Source organism: Osmia lignaria, chromosome 6 (genome assembly GCF_051020975.1).
Source record: "Osmia lignaria lignaria isolate PbOS001 chromosome 6, iyOsmLign1, whole genome shotgun sequence".
NCBI classification, from domain to species: domain Eukaryota; kingdom Metazoa; phylum Arthropoda; class Insecta; order Hymenoptera; family Megachilidae; genus Osmia; species Osmia lignaria.
The window spans coordinates 7,184,374-7,208,894 of NC_135037.1; the positions used below are offsets into that span (position 1 = coordinate 7,184,374).

The following is a 24,521-nucleotide window of genomic DNA, read 5'->3' on the forward strand; positions in this document are numbered from 1 at the left end:
TCCCGCTTAATCGACCCCGTAAACCTGACTGTTAACTTTAACATTCCATCTACGCGAAGATGGAAAGACTCGTACAATGGTGGAATTAATTCTGGACACTTTGAATAAAAATATTTTTTATTTCATATTTGTGCAGAAAATGGATATTCTGATATGCTAAATTGATACCGTAATATTTTTATTGTGATCTATAATGTTTATACTTCATATTTTCATATGATTCGGTTTCCAAATGTTTGAAAATTTTAATTTAAAAAATCTAAACTGTGTTGTTATTTTTGTTTCTGCGAAATATTCATTTCTTTCTACCTCCTTTGATGTGTTGAAATTGTAATTTTTATTGTATATTAAAAGTACCTATGGCTGTAAATGGTCTTTTTACTGATTTTTTTATAAAAGCGACGCTCTAAAATTAGAAAACAATTATTAGAATATAAAATATAAATGATTATATAGGTATTAAATAATTTGAATAAATACGAAATTTAAATAAAAATTTTTAAGTATCCATAATTAATTCCATAAGAGTATACCGAACTTATTTACATCTATTTAATGAATCTACTTTATCAGGATAAAATCAGGCCCATTTTAATGCAAAAAGATTAAGATCGATTATAAGATAAAATTATTCGGTATAAATATTTAACTGCAGTCTCCGAAGAATCTCGTTATCTTCGTCCTCGTTCGGCTAAATTCCAACGGACCACTCGATCGCCAAAATAAAATGCTCGTAAGGTAGGTCTGGGTTAAGATCACCGTTAATAACAATAAATTTGATCGTCGAACGGCTCGTCGTTACTCTCCCCGTCTCGCGTGTACTCGAAACGAAGACACGGTTATTCCACGGTTGCAACTCACTCGCGAGATCACGGTGCAGATTTCTCCTTGGCAATCAGGGTCGTATTCCGCCTCCCTCTACGCGGCTATCCCGACCGGAGTGTAGCCTCGTTTCCGCCTCGTCCCTCTCGCCGCCTCCCTCTTACATTATTATCTATCTCTCTGCTCGTGTTATGCCGCGAACGTATCGTCGATGTTAAACACCGGTCAGCCAGCTTCGATCCGTGAAATTTCGTCCAACTGCGAGGAGACGTTCAACAAGTGTTGCACGCAAGAAACGGAGCCGGCATACCGCATTGTTACCGATCGTCAATGTCGTTGGACGAATTACTAGACGTCTCGAGCAACGGGCACCGGCCTTATCTTGAAATTTCTTTTTAAGATTCGTATCCAGCGAATCATCGTCGCGTTATCATCGAGTCAACGTTGTTCGCGTTGTAACTGTTCACGGAAAATACCCAAGAGAGGCACACAGGGTATGTAACATCGTTGGCCGAAGTATCTCGGCGATTCTTTGCCGCGGAGATGTCCCCTTCGCGAAGGGAAGATTACAGAACGGGACACATTGCTTCCCGGATTAAATCGCGTTATTCGAAGAATGAAAAGAGAGCTGCGAGCAACGCGATGAGTAAAAGCAACTGTCGTTAAGTGGAACGCACGATCAGCAAGAATACCCGCGGATCCTGACAGGCTTGCCGCGTTCGGGCGAAAATGAAAACGAAAACGAGGTTGCAGAGCGGCTAAATAAATTCCAAGATTCACCGGCATCGCGTCATTTAATTATAGATAATTATTCGTGACAGGATGCCGCCGCGTACCGAGGCTGGCCGGTTATGTAACCTCGATTTATCCGTAAATCAAGCGAGAAACGGGCAGGGATCGTGCGACGAACGGAGCATCAGTTAGCAATAAGTGGGCGAATAGAGTCGTAACACGTACGTATGTATGTCGAGCTTGGCGAACGTGCAAAAGGACGAGCCTTTAGTCACGCATTCGACCGGGCTATCGAGTCCGCATGGAATCGTTGCCGCAGGAACACCTGGCCGTAAGCGTCACGGTTAATTTGCACTTTCTATGAATTTTAATCGGTCCGCGAGCAGACGAGCAACCGAAGACAATAGCGCGTAGTACACGCTCCATCCGATTATCCAGCGATTGTCCAACGCGCGCGATCACGCTCGGACTCGTATCGTCTCGACCGTGATCCAAAAGCTAGCCAATTGTTCGTTCTTTTATTCTCAAAGAGAACGAAGAATAAAACGTACGAGGATACATCCTGCTTTTATGTTTCATACTAAAGAAGAGTAATCGTTTCGTGAAACTCTATTCGCTTTTTATTAAGAAGGAAAAATGATTTTTTTTTCCGATTAAAACATTAACCAGTCGAGAAGCTTGTTAGGACGAACCGGAGGGATAAAGAAGAGGATAGATCCGAGGAAAGAGCGAAAGGGACACGTTTAATGATCGCGTGTTCCGCACAGGTGATCGCGAGGTCGAACGTTTCTTCTGCGAAGCTCGATAACCAACCACTGCGAAACGAGAAATGATAGCCTGAGAAAATACAGTAGACAACCTCTAACGAGAACCATCCTATTTTTATATGCTTTAATAAAGTATTTTCCCAACTCCGTATCGAACGACTGAAGTTTTCAAATTGCACCGCGATTCGGTCAATGCTCGAAATATAATACAATAGAATGTTGTACAAACAAAACGTTTATAAATCGTTCCATCTGGGATGGAATGAATAGAAATCGCACGGTACCACGGCAATCCGGTAGCTGAGATCGTTGAACACTGGAAGCGAAGAGGGACATTTAGCCAGCGGCGAACCGTGCAACCGGCTGCTGCGAACATCGTTATTTGAAAAGAGAACGACATTATCTTAAGCGAAGCGGTTGCAGAGAGGTGTAACGAAGGAGGGAAGAAGAGAAGCGAGCTTAGGTGGGCATGGTGCAACTCTCGTACTCGCGGGCGTGCACGCGTGCATATCAATTCCGCTCGCGGAGAGTCGCCAAGATCTCATGTAAATCATCGAGACAAGATGGCTCCTCCCTATTTGCTTGCCGCAATATGCACGCAACGTTGGAGTGCTAATGCTCGAAGCATGTTTCAAAAGCGTAAACGAGAGAGTGAGAGAGAGAGAGAAGAATAGAGGTGTGTCGAGCGGTTACACGCGTGAATAGTGCGTTTCGTTGTATAATGCGCGGCAAGAGTGCAGTATGCACTCCGCCGATGCACTCGGTACGGACGAAAAGGTATACCTCATCGTGAGTCATGACGAACAACTACTTATCGCGAAATCGTAAATAACAAGAGAAAGAGAGAGAAGTTAGTTACGCTCAGTTAGGCTCTCTGCGTGTCGCGTCGAGCCGAGCCAAGCCGAGCCAAGCCGAACCGGCGAAAATTCATTTTTCTTCCTTTTACATCGAGAAATGGATGCATCCGGCCGCTTCCTTGACATTATTTTTCCGCTGTGCCGCACAATATGCCGTGGGAGCCTACCGAAAGGGGTCAGAGAATGCGAGAAATGAAATTAATATTCTGAACGGTAGGAGGATTCGATCAAACTTGTCAGACATTTCGGGGTCGTCGAATCACTTTCACCAAGTTTCAAAGAGATTTTTCAAACGCTCAACATTACCATCCGAATTAGATGTTCCTTTCTCGGCTCTCGATTTAATTTTCCTCCTTGTTAGGCAAAGTAGTCCATTACTTTTATTACACCGGCGACTTGTGCGTTACGGGATTACCGTAAACCGTTTGTCCTCCTTTGCCACCGTGGACACTAACGTTCTGAATAAATAACGTTCTTTCTACTCTCTGCATACACCGCGGTGATCTTTTCAACCCCTTGCACCGGTCTGTGAAATTGCCAATTTCTAACTTCGAATTGGAACGCGACGATAGAAATGAAATGAAGATCGATGATGTAGAAAGTTACACATCAAAATCTATCCCTCCGTCAAAGTGTTAAGTAACTAACGATCCTGGTGTACAGTTTTAGGGATCGGAGCGCGGTGAAAGCAACCCCAGCTTAAAACTTCGGCCAGACTTCTCGAGACACCCCTTTTTCGTCTAGCTAACAAGTCAAATCGACCGAACGTGTTCATCGGTCCCTGTAATCGAGACGCGGATCACTCTGCCCCTGTTACTCAGGTAAAAAGGGTGTCGACGAAAATATGAAATTTTCCATATCTCACGGATTGTAAAGCGACGAAGATTATTCGGAGAAAGAAGAGTGCGAAGTAAACGGCTCTCCTGCTGACTGTAACGAAACGAGAGAGAAAAAAGATTGAAAGAAACGAGCTAAAAGCGCAAATAAGTAAGCAGCTAACGACCGCCTAGCCGCTTCTCTGCGGATCTGTAAGACATATTTGCAGACTCCACCTTAAACCGAGCCACATGGCTACGCGTGTACTTTCTAATTATATAGTATCTTCCCGCCATCAGCTGTGCTCGTTGGCTGACCGAGAAACTCGGGGAGAATAAAAAAGAAACACGGAGGAAAATGCGGTTCTCCGGGGAGCGTAGGAGGGGGTCGTTATAACCCATCGCGCGTTGCCCGATCTTCGTTATCGCGAAACGGATAAATCAAGAAGGTAGAAAAACATTTTATCGTCATTCTTTGTTTGCGAAGAAAAAGTCGTATATCTTTCGAAAAAAAAAAAAAAGAAAATAAATTCTACCGAATGTGCATTTGTTTAAATGGAAGCAGACATTTTTCTTTCCCATAAATCATATTCTTTCTTTCGAGATAATAACGCGAAAGTTAGTACGCGATTGCCTAAAGAAAATACACGAGGAACTTAATGCTCGCAAAAAAGATGGTACGATCGCGGTGCAGCAGTTGGCACAGCACTGGCCGTACAACAGCCTCGTAGTTCACCCGGCTACGCCTGCAACTTCTGTATGCCACGCGAACATCCGATGCACTTTCCTATTTTGCTACGACTGGCAACCGCCTGATTTCGATAACGGTAACGCGCAACCATTCCTTCGACTTTGCTGCACCAAACTGCCTATTTCCGTCAAGTTTCTATTTTCTATGTCTCAAAATGAAAATTCCACTCAAACGAAAACTACGACAAGTATCTCTTCATTTTATCGTTCGAACGATGTAATTTCTAGTTTTTGATTTTGGTAATTAATGATCGGCTCGCTCGAGGCACTGATGATCTGCAGACGTTGCACAACGATGCTACCCAGAAACATGAGCTCAGCCTTCTTTTAAGAAGCAGTGTTTATTATTAGTTTGAAAGAAAAATAGATTGGTGACCAACATGGCACGTTTTTAGGCTCCAAGAAGCTCGAGCATAAAGGAATAATTTTATTTTACCAACTTTCAACGTCGCCGAAAATATTAATATTACTTTCTCAGGTAACGGATGGAAGGTTAGTCTGTTACAAACGAGAGGTCAGTTTCCAGCCGGTGTGCAAAAAGGCGTAGATCAATTGGCGCTTTCGAAGGGAACAGGTTTTTCGCCATTTCTACGCTCGTAGAAAACACCGCTCCCGTTCCGCGCGCATAATACTCGCGTAGAAACCCGCGGTTCACCTATCCCTGCAGCAGAGCCGTGAGAAAGGACACGGAAGATCGACGATCGCTGGTAAACATCGAGAGAAGAGTCGCGGAAATTTTCGCACGACCCTGATATTTTACGACCCGTCGGTTACACGTGAACATCTACCGCACCCATGTACCATCCATCCATTTCAGTTTATTCCATCTTTTCTTTTCTTTACTTTTCTTTTCTTTTCTTTTTGTTTCCTCCACGTTGCGTTTCGCGATCCTCTCTGACGAGATGAACCTCTGCGCCAGCTCGTATAATACCAGCTCGAAGGGAAAGAAAGGAGCACCGAACAGGAAGAAAGAACTTAAGTTAACTTCAACTTCGTTAAAGGGTTTCGAAGGAAGTTGAAGCGGTGATATTTTCAGCTTGTCGTTAGCACGAACACGATGGTAACGAGTTTGGATGAGAAACCAAGTATACCGCGAGTAGATTCGAATCGGAACGAAGAGTTCACCGGTGCTTCGCCGAGATTTTCCGGCGTAAAAAGCTTCGTGTATTAACGCTACAATAACAGTAGAATAAAAGTTGCGAGATAAAGTCTAGCGAAAAACTGGGAAACTTTGTACGCATAGGATAACCGAAGGAAATCGCGTGCTCCGATTTGCATACGGTGAACGTCACGCAAATTATATCACGATCCTTTGATATCCCGTAATCTTTTAAGTCGAAAATAAGAGGAAGAAGTTTCCTCACCCTGTTTGTATGTACATTGCTTTCTAGGTGGATGACTTTGAGATAGATTTAGTCGAATCTCGGGCTTCGAGTATCGCGAGAAAACTGAGAGAGAGAACACTTGCCGTGCAATCTCTGTATCTAAATGAACCCGTGGCACGAAAATTACCCATTGTAACGGAGGCTATTTTTCTTACACTTCAAAAGGCCCCGTGTAATGGGGAAAAATTCGCAGAGGCTCTTACGCGGTCGTGCTACGTATAAATGCATGTATGAATTTATGTACTTGGTGTCTCGTATAATGAGGCGAAGTTCATATTAACGTGGCTTTTATTCCATTTCTATTCTTCTATTTCACTATCTCGCATCGATATACTACGCTGGTATAATTAATAATGTATCCTCATGTATGAATAATAATTAATTAAAAATTCAAACTCTCAATTTTCTTTTAATTATAGCAAACTTCAACTTTCATTGTTTCAACTATATAATACCGTATATTCTGAACCAGCTGTATATAAATATATCCTGAATATAAAAAAGGTGTGTTTGCGTGAACAATTGTAGAGCGGTGCGCAAAGAGGAGAGCCGCATCGTATACGAAGAATTAAACAATCGACCGATTGTTATCGGGCGTGACGTCTAATAAATATGCAACGAGAATGCACCTAACCCAGACAGTAGGAGGAACAAAAACATCGGAGGCTAGCCCGGAAATTGTTTAATGGCACCGATAGCTCGGACACGCCGACAGCCTCCGAAAATTTCTACCTCGCCAGCACGCGATTCAAAAGCAAATCCAATTTCACTGCAAACAATGAATTAACCTTTATTACATCCTCCCGTCTCTCTTCCCTTCTCTTTAAAAAACCGTCTAATTTACCGCAATTGTAAATTCGTTAAAAACGATTTCAAAAAAAACATCAAAGTCAAGGTCTACTCTTGTAGCGATTATTATTATGTCATGTTTATGCTTTTTACATGTTGTTTTCGAAAATTAATCGCATCTTAATTATGTTATAAATTATCTTTCTCGGTAAACACGATCAAACTTTCGACTCGAGATTCGTCAACAAATTGTAATTTCACGGATCGTTTAATCACGCGTTCGACCCTGGATGATCTTACACGTACAATGGAAGAAAAATGATTTCAACTTTTAAATATTGTTCGCGCCTCCATTTGGAGGACAATCGTTCTTGTTCTACAATCACATTTAACGAGGCTGCGTATGCCGCAGCGGAAGAAAAACCGCGATGGACAAAATGATTAACTGCCCTTGCACGCCGTAAAGGTGTAACGAGATACCTTTAAACGAGTATAATTAATGAAACAAGCAAATTGTATGAACACTACCGACAAGGTTCGCATCCAGAGAGGATTTTTAATCGTTACTATCCAGACTTGAATTAGGTAATTCGATTTCATTTAACCTACCTCGATCCCAATTAAACTAATTAATGGAGATTCTACTGTGATTGGAATTCATGGTATTCTCTACGAGATGGCTATACAGGAAATGCAAAATATTCAAAATTTAAATAAACGAAACGATACGCGTTTTCTTACGTATAAATTATTGTACGGAACACGCGATAGTTGTTGTTCGTTTCTTTTTCGTTGAACCGTGACTGGTGACATTAAAACCGTTAGCTTTGGCTTAAACAAATCGTGCTCCCTTATTCTCGATGGCACGTCAAAGTCGCGTCAAGTGGAACCCACTTTAGTCCCGGGTTATACGCTGTTACTGCTGGGTTTTCGTAAATAAAATTTACGGTCGTTGAACTTAATCGGGTCCGAGCGTAGAACCGAGCGACGACGGTGAACTGACGCGAGCGGATCGCTCGAGCCGTTGGGCCGTTTATTCTCGCTTGAAACACGATTAAAGCCCGTGTCCCGGGCGAATTGCTTTCATTCGAGTTACCGGACACACTGGCCGGACACTGTTTTTCCTACCTTGCAAAGCTGATTCTCAACCGTGAAAATTTCCTTTCTTTCATTAATTATTTCATTAATTATTAGCAACGCTATTCAAAGCCTTATCCTCTCATTTCTTCCACTTCAATTATTTAATTATAGAAAACCGGTGCGGATAAACTTCCAAAACTATCGTAAGTAGTTGATAATTTGTAAAATATTATCTTGGATGAAAATTTGTTCAAGTATAATTTGTCGATAAATCAATTGAAAGGCTGTTCGATAATAGTTGATGGAAAATAAAAGGAGTACCTCAGCGGTGTAATTTTCTAACTCGAACGAGGATTATCGATTAATTTCTTCTTCGATTCGAGCGATATGGGTATGGTTTAGAAGTTTCCCCGTTTCCCCGGCGACCACTATCGCGCTCGTTATCGGTTATCAAACCCGCGGACACACGATGCGTTATCGATTGCGCTTTTCGAATCGTGAAACGCGATTATTCAATCTCGAATGACACACTAGCTGCGCGAACGCCTCTTGTGCGCCTCGCTGTCTGCGAGCGCTTGTAGTAACCTCAGTGTCTCTCAATCCGAGGCGACTCTTAATCTTTTATCGATGCATTAGTCGATACAAAATTAATTTGCATTCAAACTCGAGCCAACTCGTACTCGTGATATCAGAAACACAAATGGAGATTGTCTTACGCCTTTACGAATTTATTTCTATTCTATTTTTTTTCCTTATGATTTTATGTAATTTCATGGAAAAAGAAGCTTCTTTAGTATACGTAGAAAATTAGAGGGGAGAATATTCCTGGAACCCGCCGAACCCACCCTTTTCGAAATAAAAATAAAGATAAAAGCAACGGTGGATAAAGAATTTTCTCGCAAATAGATCCCCCGCCAGTAAAACAGAATCGGACGAACGTATTGTCCTGTATCAACGTTCAACCCCAGAAAAACAATTCGATACCGTCCCTCTGGCCATTTATTTTTTCCACGATTTCCTGCGTAACTAGACACCGATTACGCGACCGGCTGTGTCGAATCGATGGATCCGACTGATTTAATTTGGACAAATGTCCATTGCGGCCGAGCGAGGGTACATTTCCACGGGAATGATGCGCGAGTCGAGCGACGATGCAACGTCGAATCGCGTGTTTCTGACGGCAAACTTGCAATTTCGTATCATTAGACTCGCAGGGAACCGCAATTCCATCGGTCATGCGGATGTTGCTTCTTTTTTTTTCTTCTTCTTCTTTTATTCCGACTTTCGCGTACGGACTACTCTCGCGAGCATGATCGACCATATTTTCTGCAGATGATACTTTTATGGAGAACAGAAAGTATCGAACGATGCAAAAACCAAGTAAATTGACTCTTTACGATGTTAACACGTTTGAAAGCTGCGACGCACCTTATGCGTCATACGCTAGGCAACTGTTACAAGTCATAGCTCTTTTTTTTTTTTTTTAAGGCCAATTAGGAGAAAATTGTCGAGGAAAAAGGCGAATGGTTATCTTCTAATTGCGCTATGAAAAGATTAATATAATCAATTTGACAGATTAGAGAAATAGCGAAACGGTGCAGAAAATTTACATAACGCTTAAAATTACTGTTGATTTAAAATCGAACGAGTAATCTACTTATTGCAGTAATTAGTATCACCGATAGGAAACATTGTCAAGTATAATGAAAGCACCGTGTTTTCTGAATAATTCAAACGAATAAATAAAACAACTGCAAATAGAATGAATACCCGGTGTTATTTATTATCGAAGAGCGTTTGAGAGCGCACGATCCTCTAATTATTTTCAACGGCGTACCGGGCCCGCGTAATTACGTTAACAGTTTACCACCAATTATCGTCGCATTGTTCCGCGGGCCGCGTTTTATCGCACAATTACAACGTTTGCAATTAAACCGGCTAGTCATCGAATCGCTTTTAAACGGGCTATCCTTCGCGCGACTTGATTTCGCTCGCGATCACCGCGTAAACTCTCTCGCAACGTTCGAAACACCTTCCCCGTTCACCCGTCGCGCCGCTAAATAAACGAGAATTTTATTACGACCAGGCAAGGATTCAACGATAAAAACAGTAGCTAAGCGACCGTCTGCCTGGTTGGCTGACTCTCTTTACTTTATTAGCCAATCGAGTACAATAAGAAGTAGCTAAGCCAGGTGACTCACGCTGCGTTACGAACACGCGAGACCCGATTGCTTTTAAATAGCGATGCACATTACGTGCAACCGCGAGAGGGTCTATAGTCGGAGCGGCAAACTATAGCGTCAGCGTATTCTATATGAATAAAAATAAGTAAATGCTGTGTAACCCTTTCGCTAGTATAAGGGCGATTATAGATATCCGAGCCGAAGCGTTTAGATTTCGAAATAGAAGATACAGGACGAAATTCAATCCTATACGAAAAACAACTCTACCAGCACGTCGGTCACCGTTTCTCAAATGATTGACGTCGCTGAGGTCGTCGACAACGTTAACGCGTTAAATGCCCGGTGAAAACGACCGTGTGTGTAGTACGCGATAGGCCGTAATTGTAATTATTCAGAGTACGATCATTTTCTAATTTAGATCGTGCTAAAGTAATGTAATATTGATACCGCTTAGAATTTTTAATTATATTTAATTCGCAGTGACCGTTACCGATGGACCCTCGCGCCATTCCATCGCGGATACCACGGATCCGTGTCGCTCTATATAAATATTATTATTGTTTATATTTTTATTACTTAATTTCATTCAGCCGGCGAATGTCCACGGCCCCTGAATCCGCGGCGACGATGTCAAAGACATTGGCACCGGCTTGGAAACGGAATCGGCAATGTTTTCAAGAACGAGCCTCGACCCGTTGCGTTACACCCTCGAAAATCCCGCGCGACTCGGTTCTGAGTTACACTGTCGTGTCACCTTGAAGAACAGCACCGTCTCGCAGAGAGCGCCGGTTGAACGTGCCGAAGAGACGCACAAAAGAAACGTTTCGGAACTGGTTCGACGAAGTCGAGCGTTCTCTTGGCCGCGCAAGACGTGCACCACGAACAATACGATTTTCTAGGAGGAAACGGTGCAGAAGAACGAGAGGAGGAAGGTGGAGGAGGCCGAGGAGGGGAAGATGAAGAAGGAGTAGGAGGGGAAGAGGACAGCAGGAGGGTCGCAGAGCACGTGAAAGGCGATTTAAAGGGAAAAAGAAGGAGGTGGTCTTTAAAAAAAGGAAAGAACATGGCGAACCGGTCGCAGCCTCCGTTCGTCAGCTGGGAGCTCAGCTGCAGCCGGGCGCGGTGACCTCGACGGAGCTTCACGGAAAACTGTGTAAATTTGCAAACGATAACGACGTCATGCCACGAATTCGTTTTCATCCGTGATTTCGTACACGAACGTATGCTATACACGCACCGTTTCCTCCCTTCTTTCCGATGTATCATCAAACAGACGAGATACTTCGAATAGGACCCGGCGACACTTCGTTGAAACGCGGTCATTGGTCATCGGTCGCTTTTCAGGTGATCGAAAGTATCCCCGGACGACTGACAGTTCAACGACATTTGTCTTCATCATTGCACGAGAAACACCGAGTTTCCTTTTATATTATACCTACACGATTCTATTGGTATCGATCCTGCTTCGATCCGATGAATTTTGAATTGAAAGGAATCAAAGGTTAGGATTCGTTTGAACACTTCGCGTCACCGAGTTGATCAGATCACCTATTTCGGTATGTTTACCGGATGTTTCCGGTGTAACGTACAAAATATGGGCTTTTCTGCTTAACAAGCAAACGACAAAATGTCCATCGATACGGAAAGGGAATGATCATTCGCTATGCACGTCCAATTCACTGACAATCGATATATCACATAGTAAATCGATTTTAAGATTAAGATAAATAAAAGACGCTCGAAAAATGTGACAATTAAGACATAAAAGGTTATTGGAATTAATCGGGGCACCGTTCGGTATCGTAAGAAAAGTAGATGGATTTGCTGGAAGCGAAGCTCGTTAGATGGGTAAGATGCCGGTAAAAGGCAATTTAAACAACGAACGAAAGCGAAGGAAAGGGATGACAGTTTTTAAAATAAGCACGGTAAACCGGTCGGTGCGTCCGTTCATCAGCTGAGAGCTCAGCTGAACCGAGCGGCCGCTGTAACCTCAACCTTTCTAATATGCCGTATTTTGCGAGGAATTATTAATTCACAGTGTTTACTGCTCTTGTAGATAGATATGACGTTAACGTACCTTAGTATTCAGCTTTTATCCATAGGCGAACGATGGAACTCACGAAAACACTGACTTTTTCGGGATAAAACTTTTTGAAAGCCCATTCACAATGGAATCTTCCAGTAGACTGGCCGAGCCGGCAAGCCGTTCTCTTTTACGTGCACACCCACCGTTTCTCGCACTGTCTCACGTTTTTCACCGTTAATCCTTCTTTCTCAAACCGTTTTCAATTTTCAAACAACAGATAGCTCCTTGGCGAGGTTCAACCGTATTTTCGATTCGTTATGAAACACTTATTTGCAGTAGAAACGCGACGGTTTGCATACCGCTGACAGTTCGAGCTGTCACTTTCTGACGACCGCTTACCGTAACGCCATCTGTACCAGTTTCCATGAAACATCGCTTGATTTAAAAGACCCGCACTTGGACCACCTAGCAACAAGATCAATAGACTAACTTACACGAACTTGAATAGTAACCGATATATCTATATAGCGTCTCTATTAATTATTTAACAAGAGATAAATCTACCTATAGGAAACTTTCTGTTTCTTTTTAATGGGTCTAGAGCACTCGCTCAGACCGTACAGTTCATCCGTATTCTATGAATTGAATCTTTTAAAGAATCTTTTAAAGAATAATTGAAAATGGTTTCAAAGTCATTGATTTTCACTTCGATTTTTATTATAACAACCTCGTTCCTCTAGTACAAAAAATCGAACGTCCTCGCGATCATTTACAAGATATAACAATAACGTATTTTACAAATATTTGTGTTCTTGGATACTGACGCGTTTTTTTCTGCTTACTTTGTACCTACTCTCTTATTTCACTTTGTCCCTAATGTCTTTGTTTAGTGGTCCGTGTCACAATTCCGTCTCGCTCTTAATGTGGGAATATTAACAGACTGCTTACAATACTCGAGATAATATGCTCGCTCTCACAAAACGATCATGATTGTACCCTTCTTTTTATCTTCGTTGAAATGGCACACGGTTATACCTATACACACTATGCTTTATCGTCGTATCCTAAATGTATCATTTTCGATGTTTCATATACAATACTAGCTTCACCATATTTTACCATCATACGTGGTAACATTCTCTACAAAGGGTTCTTCACCTCTTTGTGATTTTACAAAAGATTAAACGTCGATGATGGACAATATCTCTGTCTGCAACATTACGAGAAAAAAATCTCTAACGAATGTAAGATCAGAACAGATCTTACGTAACGATAATGAAAGACGAGACGTCTAATTATAAAGAACAACGCGAGTATTTCAAACAACGTAAGAAAAATAAATTCTAATATCCAAACGTAAGCATTCGGTAGGAGATATGAACTCTTGAGATGCTGCATAAATCAGCGCACTAAGAAAAGTACACGAATGTTCGAAGACGCTTAATAAAATCGACGTTGCTTCCGTTTGGAATTATATTTTCCTGAAGATTTTCTTTCTCGTTAAGACTAAGTAGTATATTTATCTTATTCTTTCTCTCCCTCCCTTTCTCTCTTTCTCTCATCCTCTCTCTCTTCCTCTCAAATATCACTTTGTGACGTGAAACTAATAACAATAAAATGCTTTTAATTACAACAACACTTGTAGTATAACAATTTTTTACGCAACAACTTTAAAAATATAAACAAAAAAAAAAAGGTAGAAAAAAATTATATATCTGCAAGAACTCCGAATGCGTAAGATCAACAACATGACTGATTATATCATTAACATAAGGAATGTGACTGTACATGGCCGTTAAAATTATACTATACTTTGAACAAGGTCTGAACTAGAGATCTGATGCGAATTCTTTACGCCAGTAACGAAAAACTGAATATACGCCAGAGTATTTCAAACTTTCAACTGGTACTAGTCTATTCTATTGTGAAGTCTTTGTGCGATTGCAGCAACGAGTGCAGCTCCTTTTCCGCTTCCATCCTCGGCATGAATCATTTTAAACTATAGATCAATGATAAATTCATTAATTTTGTTAAAACAAGACACGATTAAAAGCATTGTTTTTTTAATATATGTATACCTTATGATCAGGTGCTAGCAATGGAATGTACTGTTTGATCCAACTCTCTAATCGGGGATGATGCTTGTAAAGAGATCCATCCACCGCAATCGTTACGTGTTCCCTGTCGATTCGCTTTAATAAAACCCCAAGACCTAAAACGCAGTCCAATCATGTTTAGACAGAAATTATATAAAGCGTTTAAATACTTATATGCCTAGTAGTGTATTTATATTTTTTAACTTACATATTGCAACTAGAAGAGCTGCCCGATTAGACACTACTTCGCAAACGTATTGAACGGTTTTCACGTCATCTTCATCTGGCACAATACCAAACTTCTTCAGAATTTCTTTCGTATTGTAGCTACCACCGTCCACAGAATCTCTATATATCAATGTTAATAATAAATTAGAAGTTTATATATTAAAGGATCATTAGAAAAGTATTTTTAATACCATGTTACTAACTGTTCAATATCTGATACCAAATCACTGGTGAGATTGCCAGGAATTAAAAGACATCCAGGCGTGTGATCACCTACGAATAAAAGTCCGTCTCTGTTTAACCTTGCGAGCACAACTCGCACAAGTTCACCCATGTACTTTCCACTAATATACTTTTCGAACCTGGTAATTTAAAGAGAACGGTATAATAAGTTGTCTGCGAAGTAATTTATGTTTTATACAATCTTGTTACTCACGTAAATGAATTTACAATAAGAGAATTCGCGTCGTTCTCGCGATCGTAATCTGTCTTGATGAAGTCTAAAACACCGTTGTCTCCAAATGCACCCCATTCAATATCGATAATAACCTTTAATAACGACGATCAATTCGTATCTCAAGTTAAGAAGAGTAACATTAAGAATCAGAAGAAAAGAATATAAAAGAGATATTAATTACTTGACGTTCCCCGTGTCTTTCGGTCTCCCAATGTTCTACTCTATCGGCTCGTTCCAGGTAACAAGCATTGCTACCGGTGCCTAATATAAGTCCAATAGCTGTGTCAGGATCTAACGTTGATCCTTGGACTAACGTTCCCGTGGTGTCGTTCAAAATAGCCACAACCTTCACTTTGGTATCACCACGACGATCCAGAGACTCGCGGAGCAATCTCACGGCATCCTTGTTCACCACATCAGGACAATTGAAGGTTTTAGTCCAAGTAACCAATACTCCAATGTCCAAGGAGTGTTGAATCATTGGGAACGAGAAGGTGAATCCTGAAAATGAATTGTAAACATCAACGGATCTCAAAGCTGTTACGATCAAAGGAAACATACTCTTGGCATACTTTTAGCATTGTTCACGATGATTAAAAAATTATCGATTGCACGCGAGATCGTTGCAATCAATGTTTGATCAACAACGAGTGTCGGCCACTAGAATTTGTAAAATCAATGCGAAACACGATACTTGAGAGCTGATAGCAGCAAGTGCTTGAAGGCTTAACGATCGTTGGCATGCTGCAAACGAAGCTTGCCAATAATGTTCTTTGAAAAAGAAAAAAAAAAGCAATTATTTTGAAATTACTAGAAGTTGTTCACGGTGAACCACGGTATAGAACAGTGGCAATTAACAGAGGCTCACACGTGATTCCCCCAAGCTCAAGCCTTAAAGTTATATGTACAGTGATTCCAATTTACCAAGGGGAAGCTCTACATCCTGAAGACCCTGAGCGATGACGAAATCGCTAACACATTCTGCCAGATAATCAAACAAACGAATCCCCGAACCGACTCTCAAATCGGAGCTAATGTGATATTTCTTCACTTCTTCCCTTATAGGTGTACCATGTGCCAGCTCCAGAAGGAGCACTCGGAAATTTGTGCCCCCAAGATCCAACGCTAAATACAGGCCCTCCTCTGAAAATATATTTCATCGTTATATTACACGTATACTTAATACGTTTAATCATTTCTAATTAAAATATTCATTGACGTAGCGTTACATGAAAAGTCAAACGATCGGATTCGGAATAATTACACCGTGTCGTAAGCATCGAACGTGTAAATTATTTTCAATATTTAATTTCTTTTTAATTGCAAATACTTAACAATCTTTATAGTCACAGGAAATTGATTACATATCTGTAGTAGTTTGAAGAACTGTACGTAAGAACCTAATAAAAAGACTCGAAGAGACAATTGAACTTGATCTCTTAATAGCCGTTAACGCGTACATGCGATCATAAAAATTTATATTGATTTATAAATTTATCTAACATTTATCTTTATTGGTGAAAAGTTTAATAGATCCATAAAGCGTAACTATAGGTGCAATTGAAAATAGATCAAGATTAACGACCTGTCCCATCGAGAAGTTCCGGGACGTATGTGTTTTCCATTTGCAGCGACGATGGTTGCAGATGGATTCCTTTGTTCATTTCCGATAGGAAAACTTCTTGGATCTTCCTCACGGTCGCAGCTGAAAATTTCATCTGCGCCAGTTTTTGCTCGATCTGCAAATCAAATATTTGGTATCACTTCTACGCGATAAGATTAAGAAATTTTCATCTATAAATCATATGTTAATGTTTCGACAAATACCATCGAATTAGATCATAAGCCATTTCAGTTGGATCCAAGACATCGTTTATGCCTCTGTTACGCGATGTCTGACAAAATTTCAGATAAACAAATTAACGACAGAGAATGTGTTTCCAGCTGATTAGTCCACGAATTCATAACAACGGAGTCTTTGCGGTTGAAAGGAAGTTTTAATCGAAAAACAACATCTTTCGCGTGCACATGGTTAAATACACTTTACGTTAGCGGTTTATGTAATAGCTACGATTGACGTTATCGCGACTGACGAACGTTGTTAGCTACTTCCATTGCACTGTAGCACTGTGCAATTTTTTTTCTCATTTTTTCAATGCTTATCGCGATAGTTTTTCCGGCCATACAGAATTCGTGGTAACGCGTGTACAAATGAAAAATCGAAAACCGAGCTTCGTTACGATCGGCTCGATACCAATGTTTCACATCCGTCGAAGGTAAACCAGTTGCATTCACGCAAATGTATTAAAGGGTTACGCTTAGTTGGGATCGGGTAATTTTCAAGATTTTTCTTTGCCGTCCTAATAAATATTTACTATGAAGTGAAATATGCCATCGAAATATACATGTTTTAAAGTAGTTTTAAGATTTTTTTAAAAGTAAAGTGTTGAATAATGAGGGAACGCTCGTAGAACACCCTTTTCTCGAGATCACTTGCGGTGGCCACGATATCATCCAAACCGCTTATTTGAAATCAAAACCAAAGAAGATTGAGTTGGTATATTGTATCGTTAAGTGGCTGAACGAAGGATTTTTAATTCCATTGAAAAATTTTTTTTTATCGCAAAGAAAACAAAATTTGACCACTTCAAAAACCGGATTTTTCAGTAAAATTCTTGTCATTTTAGTGAAAATCATAATTTCGCAGAACCCTTCGTTCAGGCCCTCAACAATACAATATATTAACTCAATCTTCTTTGATTTTGATTTCAAATAAGCGGTTTGGAAGATATCGTGGCCACTGCAAGAAAAGTCTTAAAACCATAAAACTACTTTAAAACATGTATTTTTCGATGGTATATTTCACTTGATAGTAAATATTTATTGGGACGGCAAAAAAAATTGTTTTCCCGACCCCAACTATGCGTAACCCCTTGAACCGACCGGAGAAAAACAAGAAAATACGCGGTTCAGACAAGTGCAATCCCGTGGTATCGCATTAAAATTATGATTTATCAAATATAAACTGAAAACATTCGTATAAGCTTCTGTTATACAGTCTCTTACAATAAGTTGATAAACAAATAGAGTTGAACTAGAGTTGCCGGAACTGTAAAGATATCTACGGAAATCAGCTTTTCTCGGCTCGTAAACAATAGCTCGTAATCATCACGACAGAAGGTATTAATGGTCGCATGACAGTTTAAATGAAAAGAAATTTATGACCGCTCATAGTTTGAATCGTTAACGATTGCGATCGCGAATGATAGCATAGATGAAATGATCTATTTCGCGTGGATCCGAGACGGAAACGTGACCTGCAACGCGACGAAAAAGAAGCAAGAGCCGAGATCGACCGTGACATTGCTCGGTTAATCGAATGCAAAAAGAAGTGGGTAAAGAACACGGTTGGCTCGTTACACAGACTCCGAGTTGATGTAACACTAGCCTTGTGCAAAACATTTTATTCGTCCGTGTTACGAAATAAGTAAAAAGAAACGGCTAATACGAAAAAAAGAAGACGAAACATTCCAGACGAATATCGGCCGCGTTAAAATCGTCGAAGTTGCTAAATGGTAGCCGCAACAGTAAATAAATAAAAGCAGACGATCGATCGTTTCCGATGATTCTCACTGCCACGCGAAACATATCATCGATGATAACTCGGCCAAATGTCATGAACTCTTCATAGGGGAAATTACCTTACGATAACCCTGCCACCGAGGGCAAGAGATAAGCAAACGATTTACTAACAGTTTACCACTAAAACAACGATAAATCCATAGAATCTAACATTTAGTCCCCTCCTCTTGTTTGGTAGGAAAAGTACAATTTGCGTCGTCTTCATTATTTCCTGTTTCGCTTTTCACATTTTCTCTGTTTAATTATGCGATAGTGAGGGATTTAAGCACTGATTAGATCAGAATGTAAGACAATTATTTGGATTCCAAGTCAAGCTCTCCTTAGCAAATAAATGCGTTTCTTTTTCCATCTTTCTCCCTAATCAAGAGAAGCCTACCTAGCACCGATATTGAACTTGATCCTATTCCTAATTTTATCAGAAATATTCCAACCCAACGGTATTAAATTTGGGTATTGGAACTTAATCCCGATGCCAGTTCTGTCAGAGGGAGAATCATCAAATGAATCAAAAACTTTCTATAAGGAACGACGACGGGGTGTTACGTAAGTAATTGTACCAATTTGATAAAGGTATAATCGCAGATTGAATAAATGGTCGTCGTATAGAGATTGACAGCAGCAAAAGTGAAAGCACGGGAGTACTGATCGATCGGTGTCGGTAAACTCTTAACAAGACTGTCGCAAGGTTAAGGACTCGACATGTCCGCCATTTCTTGCATCGGGAATGATTCAACGCGGTCATCGTCGATCGAGCAAAGATTAGATCAATCGTGCGAGGAGCGCGTTAACTTGTCAATGACAAAAAGTTATTGAGAAGCAATGATATTTCGTCGGACGATGTCTGAAAATAACGCGCTAAATCAAATCACATTGGCAAATATCGAAACGTTATTTGGACAAGTGTTTCAGTCAATTTTCATAATTTCCAGTTGTTATTCGAATGAATGCCGCTCTTATCGAGCGCACAATTACAATGGAACTTCCTCGTCGTTTCCTCTGTTTCGCGTGTACACAAGAACTGCAAATTCACGGTCGATGGAGTTGAAATCGTTTAGATAACTTGTAGAGATGTGCGAGTACTCGAATTTCGAGTCAAACAGTGATCGGACGGTCGAGCCAAGTCGAGCGCTTAAATTTGCCGAATTACTCGAAATCAACGAACTGTTCGAAACAAAAGCAAGCTACTCGAAAAAATTCAAGTAAATCGAAGTTTTACGACCGCTCGGAATATTCGAGTAGCTCGCTTTTATTTCAAACAGTTCGTCGATTTCGAGTAATTCGGCAAATTCAACCGCTCGACTCGGCTCGAACAATTCAGATCGGCTTGTAAATTACGGGTACTCGCACACCTCTAATGACTTGGTGAAACACAGTGAAAAACATTTGAATTAAGATATCTCCCTTACCTTTTGCTGCTTCACATCGTCCGAAAGTACCAAAGGCGCAACTTGTATCGCCTCGTGGAGTGCGTGCTCTGTAGGGACGACCATTTCTATGGGATCTTGAATATCTGGAAAATAAAGAAAGAAATAATTAGATTTGATAGAAAAAGTAGAAAAATTTCCATAAACTAGTACTGAACGCTCGAAATGTTAAATGAAGACAGAAAAATCAGTATTTACCGAGAATTTAATCGGTACACGTGCGACGCGTGCTCACCTGATTGACGCGAATGTTATCTTCCGATAGAAATGTTTTCTTTTTCTTTTCTTTCCTTTTCTTTTTTTGAATGAATGAATAAATCAAGTCACACTACAATGCAAACGTGAATGAGTCTGCCGCGGCAGATGATAAGGTGCGCCTGGCAGTTTTCGAGTCGCGTGTTTCTCCGCGAACGCGAGCAATCGTTCTGAGAGAATATTAAAGAGATCAACCCGTTTACTATTTCTCGCATATTTATTTTCTCTCCTTCCCTCGTCGTTCGGTGAGACGATAACACCGCTTGACTGCTGCCAACCGAAAAGTTGAAAGTCCACGGATATTTTATAATATTTGATAACGCTAATATTGATAACATTAATAACGATAAATTCAGTTTGTTACATCGCGTTGTCTTGGAGTAACATTAATCAAGTATATATATACAGTCCTCGGATCGGCGTATCGCATAATTACTTCGTGAGTAATGGATCAACGTTGCTGCATCGATCATTGTAACACTCGAGTGGACTTGAAGTCAAGACGTTGATACGGTACGATTCAAGTACGAAAAAATATAAATCAATGATCAACTTCCTTTCAGAATAATCGACATTGTATTATAATTCGAGCGATTTGAAGGAAATTAAGCAATTGTGTATCGCGACGACCTCGGTATAAAGAAAACTCCCTCTCCAGATTTCTGATTGATCAAATAACCGACATAATTACGAGACAGACGTACGATGATCTATAGGTCATCAACAATCGTAACTTTATCTCGTGACTGATTGATAATTTTGAAATATACTTGTGACTCGTGTGTACATTATTCCCGACAATTTCGTTATACATCTTTGGCCAAAACATCTTGTCTGTGTCAACACTTCCCGATATTGTATGCGAACCAAGTGAAAAAAAGGAAACGAGAGCAGAGGAGATCGAAGATAGAGAAATGGATCGAGTACGAGTCATTGAACTATACTGCTGTGATGACGGATTTGATGAAAATCCATAAATTAGGAACCTCTTGTGGTCACCGTTCACTAAAATCACTCCTTCGAGTCAGATGTACTTCCGGATGTCTTTGATCCAGCGAATGAAAGCACGATTGTAAAGTACAGATCCCTCGACCCAGTTCCCTTCGTCAACTTCTTTAACAGTGGGTTTTTGGAGTAGCGTGTTCGTCAGTACGCAGTGAATACGCGCATATACACAGGGTGTATCAAATTTAAACCTTGTCAATTTTTTTCTACGAACAAATCTCCAGGTTTCACGCTGAACGGGTTAATTCGTATAAAAAATGAATAAAATATGCACCGAATTGAAGCAAGATATACAGGAAATTTGTAGAATCTTAAATACAATCTTCCTATTGATCGTTTGATTTTTGGACACACTGTATACAGAACTGGAGTGCACCAACTACGCAAGCGCATTCGTATTGCAAGTGCAATTTTGTGCATAAAATGTCCGCCAAACGAGCAAGGTAAGCGACCTTTTCTGTACCAGAAGGAATCGATTCGATTCGAAGATACATCGTCGACGAGGGATGAAAGAATGCGCAGAGAAAGTGTATTTCATAAGGAATAACATATTCGTGGATTAAAAATAAAAGAAAAATGAATTCCAACTTTAGTATCGATATTAAAGACATAAAAGTTGAAGAACCCGTTCGACAAGCTACCTGGCGCACCCGTTCTCACATACCTTTCGGATGTAGCATTTTTATTATCTTTCTACTTGTCTTCAGACCGATACTACTACTCCTACGCTTTTAATACGACAATTGCACTTTTGTTAAAAAAGAAGAAGCGCATCTTATAAATCCCACAAATCATTTTCAATAGCGAACAAACGCACTTATAATTAGGAAACAGCCTTGAATAATTATGAAATATGTGATTCCATTAAAAGGTACAAAGGTCACCGTGAAATCTCTGAAGCACCACCACCTAAACAAGACTCGTATTTCCCTCAAAACAGAGTTAGTTCTGTTTGAAATATTTAATTAAAGGCATATGGTTCAGAAGATAATCGCAAGGAAAAATTAAAATGGAATACAGGATATATACAAATTTTCTAATAAAAATTATCAAAAATATACTCATTAAACGTTCCCTCGAAATGGATATCTACGAAAAATACGTGCAACGGAGGACGTCCTATCGTTCCAATAAATTACAATGCGCTCTTTGTAAATTGCGCACACGCATTCAGATTCTACACGGCAACCGCGTGAACGTACCGTACAGTTATTTACAAATCAACGAATCGTATCGATGATCGTTCAAATCTTCTCGAATTAATGGTACTCTAATTTTTGTCACGGTCAATTATGCGAGAAGGCACCGCGAAACACCACTAGAACATTCTTCCGAGCCATCAAAGTCGCTCCGAACGAAGCTCTATTAAAATCAATTGGAAGGTGCAAAACGTCAACCGAGATAATTCCAGCCAGTTGACCTAACGTGATGATTCTAATCCATAGTGCAATACGCATACTTGTCACACGGGCCACTTTGAAAGCGACGATTCAAAAGACGCCATATGGTTCGAACAACGGTCCCATGGCCAGACGACGCACCTAACGATAATCATCGCTTTTGACTACTGCCATCAATGAATCCATCATCGTTTATCGTCCGTCCGGCGAACGAACCGTGGATACGTAATTCTCTTTCAAATTTTATGGAAAAACTGGAAGCACGCAAAAGTATACTCTCTGTACGCGAGAACAGACTACCCTTTCGGTTCACAGCGTGCACGCTTATGTATGATCTTTACCGGTTGAATTATGGAGCTTCCGTGAATTACCGGCCCATTATCACCAAGGTCTCGAATAAGGCTTAATCGAATAGAATTCCCTCGAGTACGGTGGCTCGATTATACGTTTCGAGACGTTGAGTTTTATCGTTAGCATCCTTTATAAAAGTCGAATTTCGAATTTCGAATTACGAGAACGGTTACGTCTATCTCCACGATATTTCGCGTATCGTTTGGAAAGAATTTCGTTATCGCTGCGACACTATAGTGTCGTAATTGAACGCAACAGCGAAAGCGATATCATAATTGGCTTATTAAAATTTGTAAATCCTCTCCGATTGATTATCGAGATTCGCGACGCCGACGCGTTATTTTTGGAAGTGTTCTACGGATTAGGTCACTAAATCCAAGCACGTTCGGGGACACGTGTTCGCGATAGCTGTCAAGTCTTCTACGCCGATTCCTCGAGTTTGATATTACGCCTCGTGAAATGAGACGGTACGATGTTTCAGATAGTATTACGACGGACAGATAAAATGTGTGTGATTTTAATACCATAAAAGTTTAAGAGATGTGATGTAACCGTGACGTGATAAGACTACGTAAGTATCTTTCTCGCAATGATAAAGTTTAGGAAATTAATTTGCACGATAACAATCTGGCGGAACGATAAACTTCTTATCGACAACGTTAGTGATGTTTGACAATAGTGTGACGGTAGAATAGTATTCGTTGGAAAGTTATTGTGTAACTCGACCTATTTATAAAAAAAAAAAAAAAACAATAGTAAAAAAAATGCAACAAAATCGTCTCGCTGATAACAAAGTCTAAAATCCTAATCGAACAAAACGCAACCGTGCATATTGAATATGCATGAAGCATCGATAATGATAATTTCAGAATTTCGCAAAGCGACGTTAAGGCATATTATGCCCGTGAGAAACATAGGAATACGTTAAGGTACGCGATGACAACACAATGCAGCGTGTCAACGTTTCAAGGACCCCACATGGGTTCGTCGACGCGGTAAACATTAGACTACGCGTGGTTTTATATCGTTCCTAGCGAACCGATAGTGACAACACGAACGTTTGGAAAACCGGTTCGATAAATAAGTACGTTATTTAATTATGCATATGCGTGTTGCGTAGTTTTGAACGCTTGTAGAATGATTTTCGTTGAGAAAATTCGATGGAAGTAAAGGACGTTTTCTCGCACGTGCGCTTCGTGCTCCGTCTAGGTAAATGAGAAACTGCAAGCTCACCCTAACGATTTCTACGTACGACTGTTGACTCCGCGATCGCTCCAGCTTCTTGATCCTCTTCTATCCTTTGCCGGGTCTAGTTACCGGTCAATGACTGTGAAGTTTCTCGAGACGTGACAGAGCACGCACACGTACAAGCACGTGGGTGGGATACCGTGAAATGTACTCCGGCTCTGAGGAGCAACTGGTCGAGCCTCCAGATCGCCGGTTTCCCCACTGCTCGA

At 40.5% G+C, this 24,521-nt stretch overlaps 2 protein-coding genes across 7 annotated transcripts in view; both read right to left on the bottom strand.

Annotated features, from left to right (window-relative positions):
- The window catches only part of Sesn (Sestrin), a 117,358-nt gene extending 104,758 nt beyond the window's left edge, over window positions 1-12,600 (bottom strand). The window contains exon 1 of one of the 3 annotated variants that reach the window (XM_034317924.2): window positions 12,258-12,600. The gene's annotated coding sequence lies outside the window, so the exon portion shown is untranslated. Of the gene's footprint in view, window positions 1-10,756; window positions 10,985-12,257 lie in introns of those variants that run through there. The other 2 variants (XM_034317926.2, XM_034317925.2) reach the window with 2 other exon arrangements.
- Window positions 12,601-12,901: 301 nt separating this feature from the next.
- LOC143305408 (hexokinase-2) lies at window positions 12,902-24,454 on the bottom strand. Of its 4 annotated transcripts, none has more exons than XM_076688904.1 (10): window positions 24,317-24,454; window positions 20,036-20,139; window positions 16,573-16,726; window positions 15,912-16,130; window positions 15,169-15,488; window positions 14,967-15,079; window positions 14,734-14,892; window positions 14,511-14,650; window positions 14,285-14,418; window positions 12,902-14,205 (listed from the first exon to the last, which is right to left on the bottom strand). In XM_076688904.1, the coding sequence occupies exons 2-10, from the start codon at window positions 20,117-20,119 to the stop codon at window positions 14,116-14,118; spliced, it is 1,413 nt and encodes a 470-aa protein (XP_076545019.1). In that variant the 5' UTR covers window positions 20,120-20,139; window positions 24,317-24,454; the 3' UTR covers window positions 12,902-14,115. The 4 variants fall into 4 exon arrangements, with proteins under 4 accessions (XP_076545019.1, XP_076545017.1, XP_076545016.1 ...); XM_076688902.1 differs by having other exon boundaries at window positions 24,298-24,440; XM_076688901.1 differs by lacking the exon at window positions 24,317-24,454 and adding an exon at window positions 20,289-20,500.
- Window positions 24,455-24,521: the final 67 nt, after the last annotated feature.